Genomic DNA, 27,144 nt, shown 5'->3' on the forward strand with positions numbered 1-27,144 from the left:
TAGTAAAATAGTGTTTTAATGTTCGCCCACATTACTACCACCATCGCCTCCATGCCTAATGGTCACCTCCTTTGACCCATTGCCTTTTTGCATATCGGTTACATCCTCTGTTGTGCCGCGTCCTCACTAAGTGGTCACGTCCTCTGCCTACTCGTCTCCTCCCCTAGCGGACACTCCCTATGATCCATTGTCTTCTTGCCTAATGATTACCTAGTCTGTCCCGCCGTCTTCTCATCTAGTGCTTTCGTCATTTGACCCATTGTCTTCTTGTCTATTGGTCACCTCCTATGACTAATCGCCCCCTCCCCTAGAGGTCACATCCCCTGACCCATTACCTTCTCACCTAGTGTTTATTTCGTTTGTCCTACCGCCTCTGCACCTAGTGGTCACCTAATAATTATGTCCTATCGCTTCCTTGCCTAGTGATCACGTCCTAAATCCTAATGCCTCCTCGTCTCGAGGTCATCTTCTCTGACTAGACGAAGAGACCTTTTGTGTGGAAAACCTGTGGGGAACCTTTTGTCGCATAATCTTTAAAGTAAAAGTCTACAATTAATATTTTAGCGATAGTAACAAATTAACAATTTTGAACTGTATTTAAAGATGTGCCAAGACCTTTTTAAAGGGATTATAAATGAATTATTCTTTTCTTATTACAAATATATAAGAAGCTATCTAAAATGTTTCACGCTTAAGCTACTCAGTTATTCTTCAGTAAATAAAACGTAGGGACGCTTTCTATTGGCTTTAAACTTTTTCAAACTATTAAAATCAGTGTCCATTCAACCTTGTTAGTGTCAATTTTGTGTAAAACAAAAGCATAATATTAGGATTTACATGCGATAAAGGCGTACAAGTTATAGTCAGAGGAAATATTCACAACAACGGTGATTGGAACCAGTCATATGAATTAAAATAGTATGGCTACCATTGCTTTATGATCTGTTATTTTTTTAAATGGTATTCGTCCATATCCTTACAAGTTTACTTTTTTACTCCTTTTATACAATAGTAATAGGGTCATTATTTATATATTAAATTTAGGACCACAGAAAATTATTTTTATCTCAGCCATATACACGTATTTGTGTTCGTGTTCGTTGTAAAGCAATTTAAGGCCTCCTGCTAGTGAATTGAGTCAGTCACGCGTATCTGTATATAAACTAACTTAGATCGCGGGCTCAGCGAAGTTGAGTACTATGAAAAACCGGAGCTTCCTCTCTACTCGAGGGCACAGTGAAATAGTTGCGTAACATGGTGTGTATGCATTTCTTCCACATTTTCCGCTTCTTAGTACATTTACTACATGTCTAAGACAGCTTGTATATAGGTGGAATAAAAGATTTGCATACAGAGAAACAGAGTGTAAATCCTATGGTGGAAATAACATGCAAAGAAATTCACGCTTTAATGTAAAATATACAACGTATGTATAACATAAATGGTCCATTAACTCTATAAAGAGTTATGATTACAATAGTTTACGCTGAACTACCTATATAATTCCAAAAGAATAGGCATATATAAAACGAATTACAGGCTTGAAATGACACTGTCACTGTGTGTAGTATTGAGGCAGCGCTATGTAATAATATTATGATACTCGTATTATACATTATAATATTTTATAATGCGAAAGTACCTTTTTTTGTTTTCACGCCTTTGTATTTGGTCTCAGGCGTAGAATATTTAACAGATTGTAAGAAAACTTTTAGATGGACTTTCTTAAGGTTCTTATGATGAATATAGGCCTATTTTTATTTTAGTGAAAAAATAGTGAAAAATCCCTTCTTGGTCCCTAAAACTAGAAATTTAGTTAGATAATCATGTCTAATTTAAAGAACTGTTCTGTGTAATTCTTGTTTAATATTTTAAGTTTGTTTAAATTTAAAATGAATTCATTCCCTAGGGAATAACCATTATTTTTCACACCGTTTTAGATTTTAGCGATTAGATAAGTGCTCATCTACATTAGAAAGTGTGTTCTAATATATTAACAATGTTTTTTTTCAGTTTATAAACAATTAAACGCGTAGTGTCAATGTAAATGAACATTGAACCGTACATTTTACCAAATATTAAGTATTAAATCTAAAAGTAAATGTTATTATGTTATTTCTCCACATTTAAGACTGATATAAAACACACTGAAAAGAATGAATTTTGGTTATGAGAACCGTGAAATAAGATTTTAGAGGCTCGATTAAGAAGGACCACTTTACACTAGGCAGTAAAGTCGCCGAACACACTGATTTTAACAAGAGTTCACCAGGTTACACACAATGAGTTTATGAACAGTGCATATTCAAATAAAGTGCAGAAAATAAACAGTTACCTTTGTTTTCATGAGGGGTAACCGTAGTCTGCTGTTGTTGATGGCCAGGTTGTGATCAGGAAGTGTGGAAATAGGCTGCTGTCTTGTAGGCAAGCGTGAAGACGGAAGATGTCCTTCACGGATTCACTCACGCACAATACGACCGCAAACGAATAGTTCATAACACTGTGGCCAGTCCTGTAGAGCACGGTAGACGCGGGTGTCCGGGAACAGAGACATTCTGGTAGAGATTGCCAATCCAGAGCACTGACTTTAATGTTAATGTAAATGTACAACAAATAGAGATAAACTAATATTTAAATGAGAGAGTAACACATGGGGCATAAAGTCACGTGTTGAGTAAGTATGGTCAGCAGTGGCTAGAGTGTACACATGCCCCAGGCGGGACTGAGAGTTTTACTAAGCAAGCGTGCCGTCGCTTGAAAGGTGGGCAACACTGAGCCTTGATAAGTCAACCGTTGTGATTGGTTGGTGAGTGTACAGTAAACAGCTGATTCGTGAAACAATGGTTCATTGGTCTGTCACTGTACGTGAATATTTTAATCCAGTAAGGAATGGTATTGTAGGCACTAGGCCGCAGAAAGAGATATAGAATTAATGCAGTATGTACAGTTTAATAAAGGCAAATATAGAGTATAAATTGCCCAAAAAATATATACATAATTATTGTTCAATAAAAGTAGCCTTTTCATATTAGGCAATAGAAAACAAGTTATTTAACGCAATAAATACTTAACACACATATTAGTGCACTTTTGACGGAAGTAGGATTCTCTGATCTGTGATGTACGTTTTCTTGATCGAGAAACAGGGCCAAATAAAGTATGGAACAAAAAATACTAAGTACAAAATAGCCTATAAATATACCCCTTTTACTCAACTCCTTGAACGTGGCATCAAGGCAAACTCAACGTTGGCATTGTAAATATAAATCATTCTAACCAGGAGTTGTTATAATGCAACGCCTACTAAATTTCGTGCAATGCATCGGATAACTGATAGCAGGGCAAATATAATAGATAATGTAGTGTAAAATTTACTTTAGACTGTTGTGAAACCTTAATAAGTTGTCTTGAGACAAAAGTCTATGCTTCTCAGAACTGTATGTGTATAAATATTTTCTTTATCGGGGGAGAAGCAAAATCAGCTATCGGATAAAATGATACTAAAATGTAAATTGTAAATTACAACGATTATAAATATACACATCCTAACATATTTTCTTGATCGTGGGAAGAAGGCAAACCCAATATTCGTGTCAGATAGGCCTCCTAATTTATTCACACGATCCAGAAGTGCTAATACAGGTAGAAAAACGACGAAATTGCATGGTGGCTGCGGGTAACTGCTGGTATAAATTATAAACAGAAACAGTTGAGACCAGCTGTTTGATTATTATAGTTCGTGCCGTCTTATCGCCGTTTACAGTTATACTATCCGGTACTAAATTTAGAAAATATACAATTACAACTATATATAATAATTAAAAATAACTATAACTGTTTAAAAACTGCATTTTTACTATATTTAAAATTAGTAATGACAAAATTCCAACATCCAGAATGTCAGTCAGCGCACAGTAAAAAACTAAGTATCGTTATCAACTAAGTACACTGTTTAAAAAAGTAGTTTTATTACGCAAAACAAATTATTGACTTTCCGAGTAAAAACTTTTAAACTTGTACAATCTTTTATTTCTGCAGTTAGTTTGTTAAAAGTTGGACATACTCGTACATATTTTGAACGATTAAATAAAAGATGACTTGAATTAAAAGTGTTCGAAATTAGTTACTACTAACATTTCTATTATTAAAATAAAGTTACTTATTTGCCATGTTACTGATTTTTATGTAAAAAATAAGCACAACTTGTATTGCAAAATTATTAACTGGTAATCTTTTAACAGAATAGTGGAAATAAATGGTTTATATTTACAAATTAAAGCAGTTACAAATTACATTTAAAAGATAATGTATAAATATTTTCAAAGCGCCTGCAAATTATATACTGCAAATACGCGACAGTTACATATACTAAATAGCTAAACACTATTTGCAGGCGCTAAATTATTATTTATATTTCTTTTTAAACAACTTTCTGAATTTTCTTAAAGCTTGAGTGTTAGACCATTTTGTAAGAAAGTGCATTTAAGTAGGTATAGCATGCGTTCTTCTATAATTTGCTGTGATTTATTTTACTTTATATAGATTTTCAATCCTTACTTTGTGCATTTTCCATGAATGAATTATGGTTTTGTTTTATAATTATTCTTAAAATCATACGCTTGAAAATGTATGTGTTTGTGGGTGTGTGCGCATGTGTATTCTTAAACCTTTTATTTCAATGGCGAGTTAATTTAATTTTTCCTTAATTAAGGGTTTCTTAAAAATACCTAAAACATTTTAATCATATTCTTGTTTATAACAAAACAACCATAATTTCCTCGATCATTAAAAAAAAATTTAATATCCTATTGGATTTTGAAGCTTTAAATTTAATACTTACAAATTTAGGTTGCATAATATTTACTTTATACTTATTTAGGAAACACCATTTTATTATATGAGTCAGGTTGTCAAATAATTAAACCCAATTATCATTATTTTTTTCAAAGAGGTAAAAATCATGATACCACTGCAAAACTACTCGGAATCCTGTGATACTGCCTCCTGTGAGGTACAAAGTCTCACCAACGAGGTGTGATCACTGGCCTATAGATAGATAGCTTTAGATAGCTCTTAAACCATTTAAGAAAAAGAATCTTTTTTTTTATTAAATGAAAAGCTATAACAAATCTGCAATCAATCTTGTAGGCTTGTTTCCTTTAAGAAAATTATTTTATATAAAATATGTGAAATTTATAAAGGGTATCCCTTTTACATTTCCATCTCAAATCCTTATTCACTCCTATTAAAAAATATATACATTCAACAAAATTAATCAATAATTGTATTTTCATTATTATTCGATTGTTTTTATAAAACAGATATAAAGGTAGTTAATCTAAGATTGTATGTTAAAATACTTCAACTTTTCTTAAAATACTGTTAAGACTCTACCTAGATTTAACATCTCATGAAAAGTTCAATGTGCAAAGTTTAAACTAATTACGTAAGACAAATTGAACCCAATTGAATGAGCGAATTATTTTAATAAAATCATGTTAATGTTGTCAAAACTTGAGGATTTTAATTTTTTAATACTGTTTACTATAATTCCTTCATCCCTAGATGTTGATGAAATTGAAAACGAATTTATTCTATGCTAAAATAGTTATTATGTGATCTCTTTATTTATAATAAATGAATGTACCTTGTGAAATTATTTATATATCTCTTAAGCTACCAGTTACATTTCTGAAATAATTTAACCACACAATTAAATGCTTTTCACTCCGTTGTTTTCACACGTATGCTGTTATAAAAAGCCTTTATTAATTTAAGTATGAGTATTTAAACGTTTGTGCAGCTATTCATAACTTCAAAGAAAACTTTCATAAAATTCATTGACATAATCTATTACGTTGTATAATTTATAACAACGATTTTAGCACATATTTTTTAAATCGCACATTCTCTAAATAATATTATCCATTACTCAGTTATTGTTTGAACTGTTTCTTGTCCCACTTCACTTAGAAAAAACTGTTATAACTTATGTTATACCATAGGAATTGATTGGTTGAATTCGTATGACTTTACGTTCAATTTGATGATATATATAAAACATTGATTCACAAAATTCTTGCTGCTATTATATTGAAGTTCTTCTCAACATCCTTTGTATTTAATGTTTATAATGTTTCAAACAGAAGAACTAGAAACTCTAATATGTCTTTTGTATTTGTTATTTTTTAAATATTCATGAACTATGTATACTTATAAAAAGATTCTTTGTACCTGCATCATCATGGCACAACAAAATTAAACACACCAATTTATAAAACATTGGTGTGTTTAATAAATATATCATCTACTGTACTAAATAGGCACTTTTAATATAACCATACCATTCACCACTGATTGCAGGTTTATGCTTTGCCAGATTTCAGACCTGATTACGAGATGGTGACGAGTCACTATAATTAATATAACCCAGATCTCTCCTTTTTATCCAGCTATTTATAACAAACAAAAAGAACCAAGCTTTTTATTCGTTGCAATCCTTCCTGGAATAGAGGTAAGTCAATAAATAAATTAGTCAGAAGGTAGATATGAGTATATTTTATTTTCATCAATCTGATTATTGATGATATATATCTTAGTAAATATGTTTAAAACGATGAATTATATTTACTGTTCTTATTAGATTGAATGTGCTATTAGTTATACTTGAAGACATTTAAAGCAATCGATAAATCCTACAAATATAATGATAATAACTGAATAATAATAATTTTATATAAAACCACCAGTTCTAATTTATTTCCAGCATTTTTGAATGATTTATCTGTAAGGAAAAATTATATTCAAATTGTATTAAAATAATTTACTGTTATTATTTATACTATAATTAAAAAATAGAGCGATTTTTTACGTGGTGATACATAAAAAAATGCTACACTCATGAAATAATTTGGTCTTTATTCTTTTTTTTTTTCTAACATCAATAATAAGAAATAAGAAAATTGGTGTTTGATGATAAAAAATTAAACTTATTGAAAACTATTTTTGAACCGATAAAATAAATATAAAAAAGATGTACTCTATTAATTAGTGGATCAGGGGTCAAATCTATAGTTTAAGATTACTATTAACAGTTTGTTAAATATATTAAAATTCAATATTTTCATACAAAAAGAAGCTAAAGATATTAACTGAGAATATTTGAAAGACAAAAGTAAATAAAGAAAGCAATGTTTGCTATCTCTCTTCAAATTATTTAAGCTTTTATTAATAAATCATAGTTTAGAACTCTAATAAAGATTCCTTCTTGAATTATTAATCTAAATGGATTTGACTGTAAGTCTATTCAATAATCAACGTAAAATCAATAACACATATGTGTTTACACTTATTGATAAAAATATTGAGATGTGGTATAGGAAAATATTATAAAACATATAATTAAAAAATACGAGACATACTCTTAGCCTTGCATATATATGTATATATAGTTATATTAAAACTGCTATTTGAGGTAAGTTACACTTTGTTTGATGACTTTTTATAAATGTACTTTGCATTCTGATGACTGCTTAGGGGAGCTAACAATTTTGTAATTAAGGGAGTCTTTACTACTTCTAACATGTTTGAAAACAAATAGCAGGTCAACTAAGGAACTCACAACTAACTAAAAATGCTATTGTTAAAGACTAAAAATATATACTTTATGAGTTATTGTTCTGATGCAGATTCAAATAAATCATACCGTTCCTTATTCCTTTGAAATGAGTTCTGTTCTTTGTCAATATTGGGATAGAGGTCAATGGAGTTCACGTGGGTGTGATGTGAGTATCTAAATAACTTTTAAGTATACTAAATAAGTGTCATTAAATTTATATTTCAGTGTAGCTTCTTGTGTGATTAGGAATATCAAAAACACAACTTTACAATTATTTATATCAGAACAAATACACTATACTCAAGTTATTTGCTAAATAAATGTACTGTAATAACATATTTTTGTTAATAACAATTAATTACACTAATCACAAGCTAGTAAGGAAGCATATTCCTAAATTTCCATCACTCTGGGCAACAGAGCTGCTTAAAATCATGTTTATTGTGTAATTCTTGATGATACAGTACGCCTATGGCATTATTCTCTATTATAGCCCTTGGAAAATCAGATTCTAAACTGAAATAATTATAGATTTGTTGAAACAATCAAATCAAAGTTTGCAAGTATTCCCTATATAGAGAATGAGGTTAGGTTCTCTAGGGGTTTTTTTTGTTGAGTGCACATATTCAATACATATACCTGATTATAAATGTGTAGTTACTTATTTATGGTAAGTTATAATATTTAAGATTTTACAAAAACCTGTCAAGGACTCATTTGAAATAATTTTTGAAAACCCTGTACTCAACTTGTGTAGCTTTTATATAAGGAACAACATACTTTTAAAATTGTGGCTCTATGTATTACGGTTCTAAAGATATAGGTACATAAAGTATACTAAATTAACATTGGCAGGTATTGGCCATCCGACTCCCCTGGAAGAAGAATATTTTCTTACCTCAAATACTAAACTTGGAGGATAACTCAAAAGAAACCTAAAGTTCGCTTAGTTATATACATACAATAAATTTTAAATTATTCTAAAAGTTCATAAGTTTATTGATAACTGCTCACATTACAAAGCAAAAACTGACCGTGTGGTGCGTGTGATTGTAGGCTGTAGGTCCACGCGTAGTTTTGACGCGGGTGGTGGACGTCATCCTTGTCAAAACTACCCTCAGAACCTTCTATAGTAGTTTTATTTCTAATGTTAGGATTCAAACCATTACCAACCAGAATATATAGAATACTAAACTTTGCAGTTATACAAGTATGTAAGCGACGTATACTGAAATATAGTTCAGCCAACATATCAAACAGGCACCAATTATGACCCGGTTCCAATGTTCTGTTAGACGGGCGATTTCGCTACTTACCTTAATATATTTTAAAATTATTGTCTGTATTAATTAATTTCCGTACATTATTTCTTAAATTGTTTCCAACTTTAATTGTCACATATAAAAAGCAAACGGAATGCACTTAGCTTACGAAACATATTTCAATAATAGTTAGCCCCCTAAAGTTAAGGGAAGACATTTTTCAACAAACTTATACTTTCTAAGTAACAGTACCGGTACCACCTCAACGAAATTGGAAAACTGTCAAAATACACACAGTTTAAATTCAGTTTAGCTGAGTTGAAACGATAATATATAATTTTTGTAATAAATCAATTTTTTTTTTAAATCACTTTACCGTTTTTTATAACTTTAATAGCATGCATTAACTTTCAGTAGAATTAGGGTAACATAACCTCGCGAATAACAACAATTTGGATGAAAACTTCCAGTCTTTATATGATATTAGATTGCAATGTATGGCTGCTGGTTTTTCGTATAGGAATCTAATGATGTAATACGGAAATACTCTAATGTGTTTGGATGTGTAACTAAAAAGTACATTTATTTATAAATATATTTGGTATGATAGTTTATATTAATTAACTCGTATATTACTATAACTCAGACAAAATATTTTCAGTCACGTTTCAGGGGGCATACTTCACTCTTATACGTTTTAAGGTTGGTTAAAACGTCAATTAGCATTTGCAGCTTTTTACCTTCTTGGAGAACTCCTTTTAAAAAAAATTGGGTGATTTGTATCATTTCTTTCTCAAAGAAGAGAAATTTATGAGAATGTATGTTTTTTTATATATATATCAAGATTTCTATGTACGTTTGGGGAGTTACGGGAACGGTGTATTGTGTTGAATGGCGTAATATACAAATTGTATATATAAATAAAAAATATTTGACTTTGAATATATTAATATGTCTGATTCTCTCGTTTAGAGTGAGGAGAATCACGCGTTTTGTTTGATTTATTACAGTAGCTACATGAGTATGATCTATGATCTTTTTAACGTAGAACACGAGAACCAATAGCGAGATCGGTATTCAATATTATGGTAGCCTACTAACACCCTCTCTGACAATTCTCTATACTTATTATAGTCATTAATCGTTACTTCAGTCTATTTTGTGAGTAATATCGAATAGGGCTGTTTGCTCTACTGGATAATGTGGTTATAGAATATGAGAATATATTTAGTGTGCTAAGGTATAAACTCTAATAAATAGTGATTAAAAAAGAGCGCCAGTTTATAAACGGCTGTTACAATTTCTTTTATCTGTTGTTAATAATATTTGACTTCGTTCCTATTTCCAGGAATACACTGATCGTTGACACAACTGGTATTTTTATCGTTGTTGTATTCCGTGTCTAACCATAAATAAGTTTTTCCAGGATCACGTCACTTCTCAGAATTCCGACCATCATTGGACACCGAGGTCGTGAGACTTTCATGTTTAAAGTGATTGGAGTATACCAATACATCACGAAACATCACTTACTTGAATGAAAAAAATCTAACGGGTTGTCAGCGAAATGGATGTGTACACTTGTCGTGCATTCATTGTGAGTTTTATTGTGCCAGCACAATTGAGGTGGCAAAATATATGACATACATTTATTATACGTGAAATTGTAGCAATAATTTGATACATCAAAACTGGCTCCCTGATTGAATCACCCTTTACTTTGACCCTGGTGATTTCATTATCATTATAACCTGGTTTTTTATGTATAAGTACCTAGATAATGTAGTTTCAATATTAACTCCTTTACATGTGTCATAATTTTTACATACAGGTAGATCCCAGTACCAAGGAAAAGGATGTTCACTGTCAGTGCAAACATTTATCTATGTTTGCGGCTGCCTTTCTTGTACCACCCCAGGAAATAGATCCTTTTGCAGATGCCAAGTTGTTCCTTACAGTTCTTGACAATCCGCTAGTTGTCGCTATTGTTGCGAGTATTCTGTTACTATACCTGCTCTTAATACTTTTTCTATGGCGGCTGGACAGAAAAGATAAGAAACAGGTAAGATTTGAAGGTAACCAGAACTAATTGTTTAACATCTAGTTAGTTGCAATAATTTGGAAAGAATTCATAAAAATAATAAGAATTGAAGGCTACTAGTGTTATTTAGTAAAGAAAGAGGTGTTAATAATTCTACTCACAAAAAAAAAACAATTGTTTTTCTTGATTGTTTAAGAATTCTTAAAATGCAGATTTAATAAATGCTTCACAACTATATTTTTACATTATAGATTATCCTTGCTCATTGGATTTAGTTCTTTTGAAATTTAAACCTATATAATCTATTTGAAATTTACATTTACTAAGAAATTAAATAAAACTTATAGACTTGAAATTGACCCACGTAACGAAAGTTACAACTTAACATATTCGAAAGTTCACACTATAAGTTAATTATAATAAAAAACAAAATTTTTTAACTTAATATAAATATATATGTGTGAGTCATTTTGCTCCTGTTATTGGAAGTTATATATCACTTGTTCATCCCAAATCGATTCATCACTAATAATGGTTCTTAAGTAATTGCTATTATCCACAAGTTGTATTTTTCGCGGCACTACAATTAAATCTGGTAATAGCACTTACAAACAAATCATAATATGAGCCTTTAAGGAATGTTATGGCTTGCTAAATAAATACTCTTTATTTCAGATGTTAATATTCAGAAACATAACTTTTTCTGAATTAATTATGAGATCAGAATGATGCATCCCCTTACTTGTTTTGTTAAAATAATTTTAGATAATTTTAGAGCAATATTTATCATTTCAAATAATAAGAAAATCGTCGAAAATCGTCAGCATAAGTACAATTCCAACAATTTAAAATGTTTTATTTATGTAGTTGTTGAAAATATCGGAGCCTAGGTTGAACCTTGTTGTACTCCGTACATGCATTATTTTTATAACTATATACGTTATTAATAATAAACTTCAATTTAATATGTTTTTAAATATGATCTAAGCTACGTAAGACGTTTTCAATGCACCCCTATATTTTTAAGAGGTTCAAAATTCTTTCAAATTCCGTAGCGCTTATGATAAATCAACGAACAAAACCAATACGTAGCATATATTTGTAGTTGCTCGTATGTCTTAGTATATCATCTGTTCCTTCTGAAACACAATGAACTTCATTTTACTACTTGCCATCATGTATAGGTCAAAAAATCTGTACCAAAGTGTTTTTAGTTAGGGCCGAAAAATTATGTACCGACAATGCAGGCTTTAAAAAATATGTTAATTTAGTTATAATATTTTATTGAATTTATTATTTTGTTTCAGTGAAAAGATTTATTCAACTTGTCAACAACACGTTTTTTCTGCCTTTCTCTAAGTTTTCATAATAATCCCTAGGTCCTTTAGTATAAACAGATCTAATTACTGATACTTCGAGGTAGGGTGGAAACACACCTGTCCTTAGTGAGAGGTTCGTTGCTTTCGTCAGTATCAGAGCTATATATTACTAGATATTAATTTCAGATCTTTGTACATGATCATATAATTTACAACAAACACACACACACACACACACACACACACACACACACACACACACACACACACACACACACACACCTTCATTTCATTTATAATATCAATTAAAATGTTATTTAATTTAATTTTGACTTAGGTTCATAAAAACTAATGTTTATTTACTTACTTCTTATGTACACACATGTGCTTCTTGTCACATACGTGTTCCAGTTTACACACTCCTACAACGAAATGGTCAGAAAACAGTAACATGTCTGTTCTAAAAGATCTCACGTGATTTACAGTTTACGCGTGTAGACGCATGTAGATTTTTACTTGAAACCTGTTCAATAGTTCACTCACCTCAATCCATGTATACTTTGGGTCATTTATTTTTTCAAATAAAATAGGCCCTCTAGTAAATACTTTTAAAACCGTTAATCTCTTTGTTAGCCCTATTCCTAAATGTTGTTAGCATTATATCGGTCTGTTTTCCATTCCCTAAATAGTCTTTATCTTTCAGTAGTCGTGTTCATTTAATGTCGAGTCATCAATTCTTTCTTAAGTCTGTTCCTTATTCTATTTCTATCCTGATGCTCATAAGTTGTTAACTTATATTTTTTGCAAGCATTTGTAGATACATCATGTATATAATTAAACGCATTGCTTATATTCTGTAGAGGGATATTAACTAATTTTAGCATTTTAACTTCATGTCATAACGTACTTTCATTAAATTGATGTAATGGTATCTGGATTATTGTTGTTGGTCATATATCTTGACATAACCCACTTTAACTCCTACAGGATAATGGTCCGATGTATGCAGGGTGTAAGTTAAGTCCTGATACGCCTGGATGTATTCCAAACGGATTGAGATATCAATGTACAACCTTTACCATACAACATTAGAGTGTTTAACTTAGAATTTTAATAACTTTTCTTTTGACAAACGCATTTCCGAGTTTTTCCACACACCTCTAAAAGTCTCCACTATCATCATCAGTACATAATTTTTCGGCCCTAAATGAAAAACCCTTTTGTACTGATTTTTTGACATTTACAGGCTGGCAGGTGTTAAAATGAAGATAATACATTGTGTTAGTGTCTTTAATATTAATTTCTGTTTTGGGAAATCCAGACTTAATAAAAACATCTACATTCAAAAATGTTATGATTTCTGTAGACAATTTCCAGCTAAATTTCAAAATGGATACATTTTTTAATTTTCCAAAAAGACTTCTAAAAGCTTAAAAATTATTATTCCATATCATAAAAATATTACCAATGAATCTCAACAATACTACAACGATACACAGTCCTCAAATATTTTATTCCAAGTTTGTAGGATTGATAATTCTAAAAATAATTTTATAAGGATTGATAAATAATACGTACCATCCCTGTTCCATTAATTTGTAGGCAAGTATTATCTTGAAATTTTAAGTTGTTCATAGTTAAACACTAACATTAAAATTAATTAAGTACATTATACATTTTGTGCTGTAACTTGCTTGCTTAGGTCTAGTGGTTAAAAAACAGCTATGAGTTGCTTCTTGCCCAAATCATGAGGAATGTTTGTGTACAGAGACTGCTGGACATCAATGGTGATCATAATTGCATCCCTGAATATGGGTTTCACCACGTCCTTCAGTCTTGCGATAAAGTGATCGGTGTTCTTGATATGTGACTTCAAATGTTTTACCATTGGCTGCAAAATGTCACCGGTAAAGCTGGATATCCGTTCTGTTGGGGAAACATAACCCGAAACTAACGGTCTCCCTTGTTGCCTTATGAATGTTAGGTAAAATGTATAAAAAAGGGGTTCTTGGTACATCAGGAGATAGGAGAACTAAAATTCCCTAACTGATATCTTCTTTAGGTCCCTCAACTTTCCGAAAATGCTTAATGCCTTTATTAAAACATTCAGTTGGGTCATAAACTATTTCTTTTTAGAATTTCGTATAATTTAATTGCTTCATAATTTAAAAAACAAAATCTTCCATATCTAGAAGTACTCTTGCGTTTTCCTTATCGGCTGCTAAAACTATTATGTCTTTATTATTCTTAGGAGATGTAATAGCTCTTCTTTCTTCTGGTGTTAGACTGTCTTTAAGATGGTAAGAAAGTTAATCCTTTGGATAAAATAGAAATTTAACCCGAATTCAGATCATATTTCAAAAGGTTAAGTATGTAAGAAACTATCATGTCATTTTGTTCATTGTTTGTACATACTGTCTTATCTACATTACAACTCATAAGGAAATGTTCTGCCGATTGTCTTGTAGTATCGTTATCTGAGATTATGTCTATAGTTTCTGGTTTATGTTCAAAACTTGATAACTGTAGTTATCTATTAAATTGACCTTATTCAGTTCAGCTGTCCTCATATAAAGGTTACGGATTTTTTTTAAAGGTGGGCTAGTTTAGTTTTTATCAAATTATTTCATTTTAGTAATATTTTATTTACAAACTCCGGTTCGTCTCGAAGAAGCTCCAACAGAGAACAAAGTTTATTACTATAGCTAGTTTGTCTAGTGAAGGAAAATAATTAATTTCTAAGTTCTATTGAAAAAGTAAACACAGACAATTTGGGGTGTAAACCTTAAGTTGTCAAGCCAAGGTTCAAACAGACTGTAAGAAAAGCAATCTTACAATTCAACATTACAATTTTAATAGCATGTTTTTAAACTGACCAGGAATACTGTAAATATTTCGAATTCTTCTGTTCATGATTACCAAATATATGTAAAGTAGTAAGAGAAGTCTCTTACTATTCATTTGGCTTGTATAATTTCATAAATTCCCCATTATAAACATAAAGCAGACTTCTTTGTACAAATGCCTTTTAATATTTTGGAATTTTACGTTCACAAAAAGATATAAAGAATAATAAAACAGTACAGCGAACAAACAAAACTAATTATCTAATATAAATGAATATGAATTTTCATGAGCAGAGAAAGATTTATATAGTAGATACATGGGGTTTATAAAAAAAGGATTACATAATGAATACAATTTATCAATCCATCTTTTATTCAGACTAAAGCGTACTTTTGATTTTAATATTAACTAAAGTACATGTTCTAAATTTTGTAAGTAATTTAATTTCGATCCTTGTGTACCTAGCAAATACATTTCAGTGAATAACGTTGTTTAAAATTTTGTTGATGGCCTAATGCGTGTTGGGAAACCAATCTTTAATCCTCTTTTTAAAAGAGCAACGAATGAATAATCATTCATTCTTATGAGCTAATGTTTTGTTGTCAATCCAACATAGTCCTTGCATAATTTTTACATGTTTATTAATAAATTACATTGCACCAAATAAGAATTAATGGGATATGTTTTAGAAATATATAAAAGTAATAGAGTAGAGTAGTTCATATTATGGTTATACAACAGGTTACCTACTACAGTTATTGATTTATTGTGTAATATACATTTTACAGTTATATAGGAAATTTACATGTGTCTTTAAATAAAACCTCTTATTTTTATTTGTTTTTTTTATTTTCAAAACTTTTATTTTGATTTATATGAGTGACCCTCGGAATACATTAATAATTTAGTTGATCTACTAAAAAGAAAATTGTTCACGACTTAAATGTTAAAGATGTGTCAAATAATTTGCATTAATCTGTACTTTTTCAGCGAACTGTGGTTGTACTTGAAGACAATTTTCCTGGCAGTCATTATCCGTACCTAATCGCAGTGTACACCAGTTCGCGAGTTAACTCAGGAACCACAGCTCATGTAGGATTTAGAATAAATGGATCTTTAGCAAAGAGTCGGGTAAGAAACACTTTCCTCAAAATGATTTCTACTAACGGAAAACTACTAAACTATTTGAATATTTTTCTACACACAAAATTTATTTTTAAGATCTTATTTGAATCAATTCACTGCATTATAACGAATTCATGTTTTAATTTTCTTTTTATTCAGCCGGATTGTATTATGTAAACTTCTCCGTATTTTAGAATAGTTTTAAATAAATTATGTTGATAGTGTTCTTACTGTGGTAAACGATTTTTACATATGTTCTTTGCTTCAAGGTACACATCTTTTCAGCCAGAAATCGCAAAATTTTAAAAAGAAGCTCTGATGATTGGTTTTTGATATTTTGTGATCAATATTTGGGTACAATGGAGAGTATTCACATATGGCACGACAACTACGGGTCTAGTCCTGAGTGGTAATGACAATATTATGTGACTATTTATTACTATTTATTTTCCTATCTTAGTAAATTAGTTAACGATCATCCATTCAGTACTGAAATAAAAATTGTAATTAATATATATATATATATATATATATATATATATATATATATATATATATATATATATATAATGTGTGTATGTGTGCGCGCGCGCGTATGTTTTTATTAATAAACTGGTAAGTTCCTACGTATAAATTAAATCTATGAACTCACCTTTCCCAAATATATTACAATTGATCAAATCAATCGTTATTTGTTACTGTACTGTCATTTCTACAACGAAGCTATATTTAACATCGGTTCGGAACCTCCAGCCACTCGGCACACAACTGTATCATTAATAATCCAAGTCACCGAAACTAACATTTCAAAATTCCTTGTGTGACACGTTTAGTTTTAACTAATTCAAATAAAGGTATGATATCTTAAATGACATAGCCACAAATCATAAATAATTTTTTTAAAACAAATTACAACAGAATTATCATACAAATTGTACAATCTTATTATTCTCAACAGATTTTATTTCATTCAGGAACCTGATGTACACCCATTACATTGATCAGCTGATCAGAGTTTGGCCAACATAATATTGATTTATTATAGTTTTGTTTGCTTTTAAATTTTTGCAAACCAATGTGTTTAAAACTTTTACATACAAGTGTTCAGTTGTTTTCTTTATATTTTACTGTATTTTTTGTGTTTATTTAAGCTAAAATATGGATTTAATTTAATGAAATATATATTTAGAAATGAGGAAAATGACTTGGCTTTATATCCAAACATTATCGCATTATTATTATGTACATTTCCACGTTACCATTTCAAACGCTACAAAAAGCATAGGAATACTCTTTCTCCACATATATTTTTATCGAATGCATTTACTGAATGTCAATAAGGAGAAACTCTGCTTGCAATGATGACCGAATACATTCCTACACGCATACAATACTTAAGACTAAATAGTTCTCACATAAGTAGGCCTATAATTCGCTAAGACTTCAAAAATGATACTTTGAATGTCCTATATTCCTTTATGACGTGGTGACATAGATATCAGGACAGCATACGGAGGTAAATTAGACAAGTGATCTGAAATGTGAATGTATTCATTTAGATAAAATAAATTAAATAAATGTGACAGAACAAAATCAAAATCATATTAATTCGTAACATAAAAAGAAATGTATGTATTAAATGTAAATATTAAGTATAATGTATATATGTGTGGATATTTATATGTTCGGGTGTTTGGTTGCTATCCAATTACACAAAATGCAGAGGAAATATTCAGACGACATTTGTCTAGGATACTGCTTAGATATAAGAATAATGCGTATACAGATTTTTGACATACATTAGTAATATTACTATTAAATAATAATTATTATGTATCTGTATGGAAATATATTATTTTCTGTGTTGAGCTGCAAATAGTAAGAACGGTGGGATTTTCCAAATTTCACCATAGATAACAACGGAGTTGAGGTGAAAACATTTAGGTTATTTTGGATACTCATCATTAATTTTACCTTTTCATTGTAGAACTTTATTAGTTAAGGAAACAAAAACTAGGGATCGGAGACTACTAATATCATTGTAGCTAATCTATAAAGTATACGAAATGGTGAGAGAAATACAATAATATCTCATTTGTACCAATAAAAACAGTTCCACTCTTTGAATTCAGGGTCAAAACTGTTCTTTAAATTTATAGTTCAGTAATTCAAAAATGTATCAGGGTATTTGTATACATCCCACTGACCATCATATTTTACCAGGACCAGGACATTTAAATTATGTCCCTGTTTTCAGCAGGTAAATTCTTAAAAGCCGTCCAGGAAAAACTTAACTGCTAGTACTTATTTAAGTATGTAAACTATTCTTATTAAATTTTATATTTACTACTCGTTTATATAGGTCATGAACGTATTCCCAAACAAAAAACACATGTGTTCTTTCCACGTTTTTTAAAAATCCTCGTTGATATTAGACCTCGCTTCACATCAGATATCATCATCGTTGTATAATTGTCTTTATCTGTCACTCTTATAAAATGTAATTTTTAGTTTTTTTCTCAATCCAGTCCAAAACACTACAACTTTTTTTTAGTTATTTCTGATTTTTTGCATAGTATTGAACTGTATTATATAATTGTAATATTCTTTAAAATCGAGTAACATAAGAAAGTAATATTATAATTGTGTGTCAGCATTGTCTGTTACTTTGTTGCAGGTTTTGTGACAAAATGCACGTTTTTGATCTAAAAGGGAACATAGAGGCAATATTTGTCCTCAAACAGTGGTTGTCTCTCAGCTTACGAGATTATCCTGAAGCGAACGTCAGAGTAGCTACTGAGGAGGACGTTATGGGTGTAAAGTTATTATTTGTCGATAATTTCTTCCTTGGTATGAGAGAAAGTCACCTTTTGTTAAGTGTCTTTTTGAGGTAACATTTTGATTTTGCTCAACCATGACTCTTATTAATTAAATCGTTTTCTTACAACTATATAGAATACAAAAGAAATTTCATTATAATTTTATGGGGAGGAAAAACAATAGATTGAATATTAAAGAGCACGTTTACATTATTTCCTTAAGACAAATATATTGTAATGACCTTTTGTAAATTTTTCGGGTTTCAATGTATATAATATACTATAATGGATACTAGAAATGTATATAACAAATGACAGCTTTGGTGTTTTTCTCTGCTAAGCTTTAGAACATTCAGATTACTTATTACTTGTGTAGATAATAATTCTCTATCATACACTACAACATATGCTGAGAAACTATTATATATAATATTTTAATTTATTAAGATCGACACGGAGAACTATTTTATTTAATAAGGCTGTAATGACAGTTTGCCACAAAAGTGTGTCTTGTTACATACTATAGTCTACTACTATTGCTGATAAAGTAATAAAACGGCCCACTTCCATACATTTAAATGTGTATTTATTTTAGACATTATAACATTAAAATAAATTGAGTTTAATTCCAGACATCCTAGAAGTGAAGTTAACCGGATACAAAGGATTAGTGTCCTCTTAGCGTTTTTAATGGTGACAATGTTATGCAGTATCATGTTCTACATTCCAGAAAATGAGAGTAAGTATTGGAAAGGGAGGAAAGGATTTTTTTAATAGTGCATTAAATAAGAATATACTAAATATGGTAAAATTACTGTCTATCGAGCTCTGTATTATAGTGGCAGTCAAGCTCAAACATCAAGAACGAGCATTGCGCAAGAAAGTAAGCACAGCTGGTAAAAGACACTAAGACTCCAACTCAAGCTTTTAGTTGATGGTAATAATTTACATAATGTTGCAAAGTTCATTCTGTAAGGTAAGAATTTTCGTTCTCATACCACAATAACATATTCAAACATACAGTTTTCCATTAGTAAACCCCGTTTATTCCTCCATTGTTTCCAACACCAGTACCATTGTAATTTTTCCATAATGGAGGTCCCCCAATTATCAGCTCACATTTCGTCTTAATAAAATACCTTTCCTACTTAAAAACGTGTTAGACTAATTTTTAAAGCCTTCAATGTTGGAAAATATTTTACGAAATCTGGCAATCTGATAATAAATTGAATCTGCTAGGATAGATATTCATAATCTGCCGTTTTGTGTCTTCCAGTTCACTAGTTTTCTCGATCTCATGTCATTTCACATTTCTACATACAGAATAATATTGTTTCTACAATATAGATACTTTGCAGAATTAACAGTTGAAGATTTTTGAAGACTTTCTGAAATTAATGTTTGCTAATATTGCTAATATTTTCTGAAGGTCACAACATACTGTTTATACTTAAAAATATTTGTGTGATGTTGAGGGTGGGAAATTGTTGGGTACAATTATTGAGGTTAATAAAAGCTTTTGTTCCAATCAATCCTTTAATTGACTATGTTAAATACGGTACAGTGACACATTTTTATTTTTTGATATCTAGTCGTCCCGATAGTAATATTTAAAATATTTAAACAGTCAACACTAGTTTTAGGGTGAAATTATTAACTTTTCGCTAATAACGTCAATGAAACTCAATATATATAGTAATAATATATTACATTCTTTATAGAATAAAAAATTAGACAACTGCATTGTATGCATCAACCATTAACATGGCATACTATTAATAATACTAACTAATTACACAGCCAACAGTTATTATTTTAATAAAGAGATGAGATAGAACCATGTATAACAATTTACTTTTAAAGAATTTGCAGCGGCCCATCATGGAGTATCTGATACCGAGTGAAATGTCTTTGACACCGGTATGCAAGAGTTCAAATTAATTACACATCCAATAGTTATTGTTTTAATAAAGAGCTCAGAAAGAACCATTTATAACAATTTACATTTAAAGAATTTGAGGCGGCCCATCATGGTGTTTCTGATACAGTGAAATGTATTTGACACCAGTATGCAAGAGTTCATGTTCTGTATTTTTATTGCTAAAATTTTCCCTGGTTATCAATGCGTAATGGCAGATGTTTCTGCTTTGGATTAACAGAATAATATGAATTATATAGAGATCAAGTACTCAAAATGTTGCTAAAAGTTTCTTTTGACGACGACCTAGAGTTCAACGTTGATTGATATTCTGAAAATTTTCTTTTGTGTTGTATATACTATTAAAAATGTGTATTTAGAACAGATGCATCCTACCTAATCTTAAGTATTGAGTTATATTTGGATATGCATGGACCAAACAAGACGGATTCTATAAATATCCAATAGAATAATCTATACATTTGCAAGGTTGCAGAAACATAATTAATTGCAAATGCTTTCGATATGATAGTCCACGCTAGAAATCAATTAAGGAACTTTGTGGATTCAGCATCTTCCAAGACCACATGCTTTCCATCATCGCAGGGCCAATACGATTTTTCCTGTTTATTAAAGCAAAAGTTCATTTCTTATTTCGAACTATTATTTTCCTAACTATTTTTTTAAACCACAATGAGCTATTTTGTACAGCTCAATATCATGTTCAGTTTTTTTATCGTTCCCAAGAATCACTTCTTTAGCCCATTTGTGGTAGTTACATCTTAAGGCTTAATTAAAAAGCTTAGGACTTTATTTATTTATCAGGCTTGGATTTCGCAACACTGGCATTTAATAATAACATTTAAATTATTATTGAAATTGTTGGAGCTGTTCAGTAAAATTTTATAAAAGTTTTGAAAGAAATTTTAGGAAACTGCGAGTTACTTACAACATATGTTTCAATCTCCGACTTCAGGGCCTCATCTTTAAACTTAAATCTAAAATGGAAGACGAGGTGGAATTTCTTTTAGTGACTATCATTTAACGCGGAATTCTTTGGAATGTCATTTAGAAACAATAAGCTCATAATGTCCCTGTTTTCTCAAAATTTAACGACGTGCAAATCCATTGGTGGCTGCTAGTATTACATAATTTCCCTGGTTCAGCACATATAATAATATACTCGATTACCACATTCAGTAGTAAAATTAATTTTTAAATTTATTTTCGAAAGGGATAATTCAGAAAATATTTGTTTTCTCCTATAGTTGTATATTCTTTCACGTGCTTTATGAAATAAATTTGGACTGGTCAATTTATTTTCAACTTAGCATTTTAATTTAGCTGCCTACTTTACTTATAGCTTTGCTAAAACATTTTTAATTCTTTTCATATTTAAGGCGTAGTATACGTTGAATTTAAGCATCTGTCACATGTCGTGACTATCCTGCACAAATAAACTATATATTTCCTTTTACGAATGGCCTTTGAGATTTTTAAATTAGTAAATGACATTTAATTTAGAAAATAAACTATATAAAAACGCATTACTGGCATCTATATTCGGTAACTCACAGAAGTGATTCTGAATATAGACTAAGACTACTTTCTAAATAGTTTTATAAAAAATAACTGTGTTTGTCTTTATATGTCATTCAGTTAGTTTTGTTTATTGTCAAAATCAGGCCGAAAGCAGTGAGATGAAACGTAACCACTGGTCAAGGTATTGGTATATTCTAATACATTTATGTAAAACTCATCAATTATTCAACGATTTCGAATTTAGAAAACTGAGAAGGGTCTTAAAGTCAACAAACAAGTTAAGGAAGTTGTGCTTCACCTAGAGCATATGAATTTAATCACCATACCCAATAGTTTTCTTAGTTATAATTTTCTTTCATTAATTCCCAATATCGTATTATCATGTACCGTTAAATTATGTTTATACACACAAATATAAAGATTATTGCAGTTTTTATAACTATATTTTAGACACTAACCCGTTGAGTAATAAACGATCGTTCTATATAGTAAAATATTGTCAATTTACACTTAAAAAGTTACTGGAGTTTACAAACATTCACAATATTTTAAATGTATTCCAATATTTTTACATTTTCTTTATTTGATTTTTGTAGCGCTACCATTAATATAAAACTGATTCTTTTCAGATATGCAATTAGATGATTTCCAGTACCGATTTGGATCAAGAGAGTTTTTTGTCAGCATTCAAAGTCTTATTATAAGCGGTATAATCGCCTTTATCATCCTGTTTACTTTTAGGTGAGTTTACATTATAAATTTAACAATAAATATTTCAATATTTCTTTAATTGCAAAAGATCTTATTTCAGTCAGAACAGAGACTCAAACCTATAATTTCAGTTACTTGAAATCTTACTTGAAAATTGAAAGCCATATATATCCATAGAAAAGAAATGGATTTTTAATACTGGATTAACCTTAACTTTAACTTAAAGTATATGTTTGAGAATTTTAGTTCTGATTAGGATAACCTCTTTGTTAGTTAAAGAAAAAGTGAAATATATATATATATATATATATATATATATATATATATATATATATATTTGATGAATCAGTCAGTCAAGACATATCATTATGTATATGGATATATATATATATATATGTGTTGTGTGTGTGTGTGTGTGTGTGTGTGTGTGTGTGTGTGTGTGTGTGTGTGTGTGTGTTCTATGAACTAACATATTTTTCTTATAATGTGAACAATAATAAAGTAAATACACTGTATGAAGTATCATTACCATAACCTATGCACGTATAATTTCAGGAGAAGCTACACTATCATGTACGATATTAGATACAAGCCCTCCCTGTACGTTAGGAGGGATACTGGTTATCATTACAACGTTAAAGTCAAAAGCCCAGCAGTTGAGGAAAATAAAGAGGAAGTTACAACTCAAGAACAACACAGTAAGTACGTAAAATACTTATATAGTAATCTCTACAACGACTAACGATGAAACATATTCTTTAGTTCGTATCTAATTCAAAGAAAACCTTACTCGTAAGGTTAAAAATGTTGTATCAGCCTAATTAAAACACTTGAACAGCGTAGAAAATTAGTTAGGTTTTCCTTCAGATTAATCCCCTTAACAATGAGTACTTAAATTAAAATAAGTGGTTTTCTTCAATGTAGGGTAACATCACACTATATGTCGCGTAACATTCTTCGTTGAGGTTGTGTTCTAAATTTAAAGCCTTTATATAGTTTTATTCTTGACGTGCTCTAAGTAAAAATAAGCAGATAAACGAATTTCCAGCGGCACACGAAAGAAAATTGTGTCATCCTACTAAACAATACGCTTCAAAGACCTTCGGCCATCAAATCCTATAAATAATAATAATGTTTGATTTTCTCAAATGTATGTAGCCTGCAGTTGTTTTACAAGCAATAATTTCTTATAAAACCAGGTCTGAACACAAGAATAAAATTATACACACACACGCGCGCGCGCGCGCACACACACACACACACACACACACACACACACACACACACACACACACACACACACACACACACACACACACACACACACACACACATATATATATACACACACAAATCAAATCATCTAAAAGTTGTAGGCAAAAAAGTTAATAACAAATTCAAATCATTATTAATTCTCTAACTGAATATTGAAAAGACTTTGGGCCTCTAAGGATAAACCTGTTTAGAGGTTCCATCATTTATAATAAAATATATACCTTTAAAAATAATTTTATAATCTCAAATAAATTTCAATACTTAATTATACTATACTAGCTGTTTACCGCGGCTTCGCACGCAATTTCCCGTTGAAAACAGTACACTATATTCACTTATTGATAGTCGTTCCATCGTCAGCCTCTTGGGCGCATTATGAAGGTATGTACCATATTCCTGCCTCTATCTTTCGTGGTTTTTGCTAGGTGTTGATAACTTATTCAGAACAATTAATGTATATGGATGAATCTCGGTAAACTAATTAGGTTATAGGTTAATTTTCTGTCTAAGATATTTCCAGTATTATGTAGGAGTGTGCCTTCAAGAAAATGTATCAAAGAAACCCAATTTCGATCATAAAGTGTCTTCTTTAGGCTCTTTTCATTTACCTACCATGTAACCAAATTCGATTACCTTATGTGCAAACATTCACGGATTTTTACAATGAGGTTGTTTTCATAATAGCGTTTAATAGTATTTTCATTGCATTAGATAGTTTATTGATCATTGGTGCAATCTGAATTTAAAATTAGGCAATGACGTCTTCTATGCAACCTGCATTACACTACTGATCAAGCACTTTACAATAAAAATGTTCTAAATTTTAAATGTAAACAAATGTTTCTGCCTCTTTGATGAACTTCAGCTGAAAGTATTAACAGCTGTTAAGTATCAGTTCGCTTTGTATTATGTGTCGTAGCGCAGTCTGTTGGATCCAATATAAAACACTCTAACATCAACAACGATTTATAGTTAAAAGATTAATTAATTAAACTATTTAAATTGGACCAAATGTACTCTAGTATGTATGCCTATGTTACTTCCAGGAACGTGTAGAATCACTGTACAAAATTTCACGATGTTTCGTGCATTGGTTCCAAAGTTATAACGGAACATACAAACAAAAATTCGCATTTATATATATATATATATATATATATATATATATATATATACAAAAATGTATAATCATTGCTATATTAGCAGTATTTGTTTAACCACAGTTTCAAGCAACCATTTTTTTAACTTCTCAAGAAATATGTTCCTACTAGGGAAATGTTTTATGATAATTGATTAGAAATTCTAGGTGCTATAAAATTTAAGTTCTTATAAAAAATGTATTTTTTGACATAGGAACTGTATAGAGGCAAAAATTCCTAATACGTAGTTTTTGAGTATTTTAGTTCTGAAGAAGATTTCTACTTTCTTGAACACTATTTCATAACTTTGAACAAGAAGATATAGGCTACTTTATAGAAAATATATTTTGTGATAAGAATAATGAAAATGAGGGCTCAAACTTACTTTTAAATGAAATCTGAAGATTTGAGGAGGTGTTATATGTATTACCCCATACAATTATTCCAATTTTAACATGTCATTTTTTACATGGAGTTTAAATAAGGCATTTTTTTATATGGAGAGGAAAATATTTTAATTTTAATGACATGTTTAGATTTTTTACTTCTTTCACATACAATTATACCCCAATAGCCCAACATCAACCAAGGAGATGTCAGCTGGCGAGGTCCGGCTCGACCAGGTAAGACACGGAGTTTCAGGATAAATTCGCTGGAGTTTGCTTCAAGGGCTGAAGCGCCTTACAGCGGACGGCTCAGGTACTACAGTACGTAAGTACGCTGTGCCGGGCTGACTCAGTCTCTCGGTCGGAGTCTCTCAGTCGAAGTCGTCGAGTCGGAGTCGTCGTCGAGTCGTAGTCACCGCCCCCACATACAACGCGATAAAGTGCAAGTAAGTCCTAGCAGTATTAGATACTTATTTTGCCTGCCAGAACAAGTTTTTGCCTGCACTTGCCTAGTCATTAACGATACGATAAGTACGTGAGATTACGTACTTACGCCCGAATCAACGATTATAACCGGTCTTTCTGATAAGCCGCGTGCGGATGGAGGACCGGTGGTCTGATAACGGGGAGTATAGATTGAGTCAGGGAGCAGTGAGGACGTCTGATCGGCGAGTGGCAGTGACGGAGATATTACCTGTCGCAAGTCTTAGTTTTATTATTTATTTTTAAGAATTTTGTGTTACACTATGGATTGATTTAATAATCAGGGCGGAGGGGTTAGGTGCCGGAAAATTATAGGGGGGTAATTGTAAATTCTAAATTGTTAGTATGTTGGGACGGGTTTGGTCGTGATGGGAGGGTCGGCGTGTCGGTATGTGTAAATTGGTGTCGGTAAGTGTAAATTATCTTTGGCGGTTATTAAATTGTTTTACGATTTACTTTTACTGTTTTGTGCTTAAATTATAACTTAAAAATTCTTATCAAAGCTGGCAGGAGAATATTGTGTAATTAGGATTATGGTCGCTCCACGGTCTTCATCGTGCAGGCGGGTACAAGCCTAGTCCCTGCGCGGTGACACGTTGCTTCCAAAAATCCATCCCAATCGTCACAATTGGTAGCAGAGCGTGGTTATAAAATTTTAT

At 30.7% G+C, this 27,144-nt stretch overlaps 1 protein-coding gene across 2 annotated transcripts in view; it reads left to right on the forward strand.

Moving 5' to 3' along the window:
• The first annotated feature begins 6,369 nt into the window (after positions 1–6,369).
• The window catches only part of LOC124360350 (polycystic kidney disease protein 1-like 2), a 64,436-nt gene continuing 43,661 nt past the window's right edge, over positions 6,370–27,144 (forward strand). For both annotated transcript variants that reach the window (XM_046813904.1, XM_046813905.1), the window contains exons 1-9: positions 6,370–6,514; positions 7,689–7,784; positions 10,712–10,942; positions 16,078–16,218; positions 16,482–16,621; positions 18,890–19,102; positions 19,664–19,770; positions 23,121–23,232; positions 23,758–23,900. In XM_046813904.1, coding sequence (XP_046669860.1) covers positions 7,725–7,784; positions 10,712–10,942; positions 16,078–16,218; positions 16,482–16,621; positions 18,890–19,102; positions 19,664–19,770; positions 23,121–23,232; positions 23,758–23,900 — 1,147 coding nt within the window. In that variant the 5' untranslated portion in view covers positions 6,370–6,514; positions 7,689–7,724. The remainder of the gene's footprint in view (positions 6,515–7,688; positions 7,785–10,711; positions 10,943–16,077; positions 16,219–16,481; positions 16,622–18,889; positions 19,103–19,663; positions 19,771–23,120; positions 23,233–23,757; positions 23,901–27,144) is intronic.

This window comes from Homalodisca vitripennis, chromosome 4 (genome assembly GCF_021130785.1).
Source record: "Homalodisca vitripennis isolate AUS2020 chromosome 4, UT_GWSS_2.1, whole genome shotgun sequence".
NCBI lineage: Eukaryota > Metazoa > Arthropoda > Insecta > Hemiptera > Cicadellidae > Homalodisca > Homalodisca vitripennis.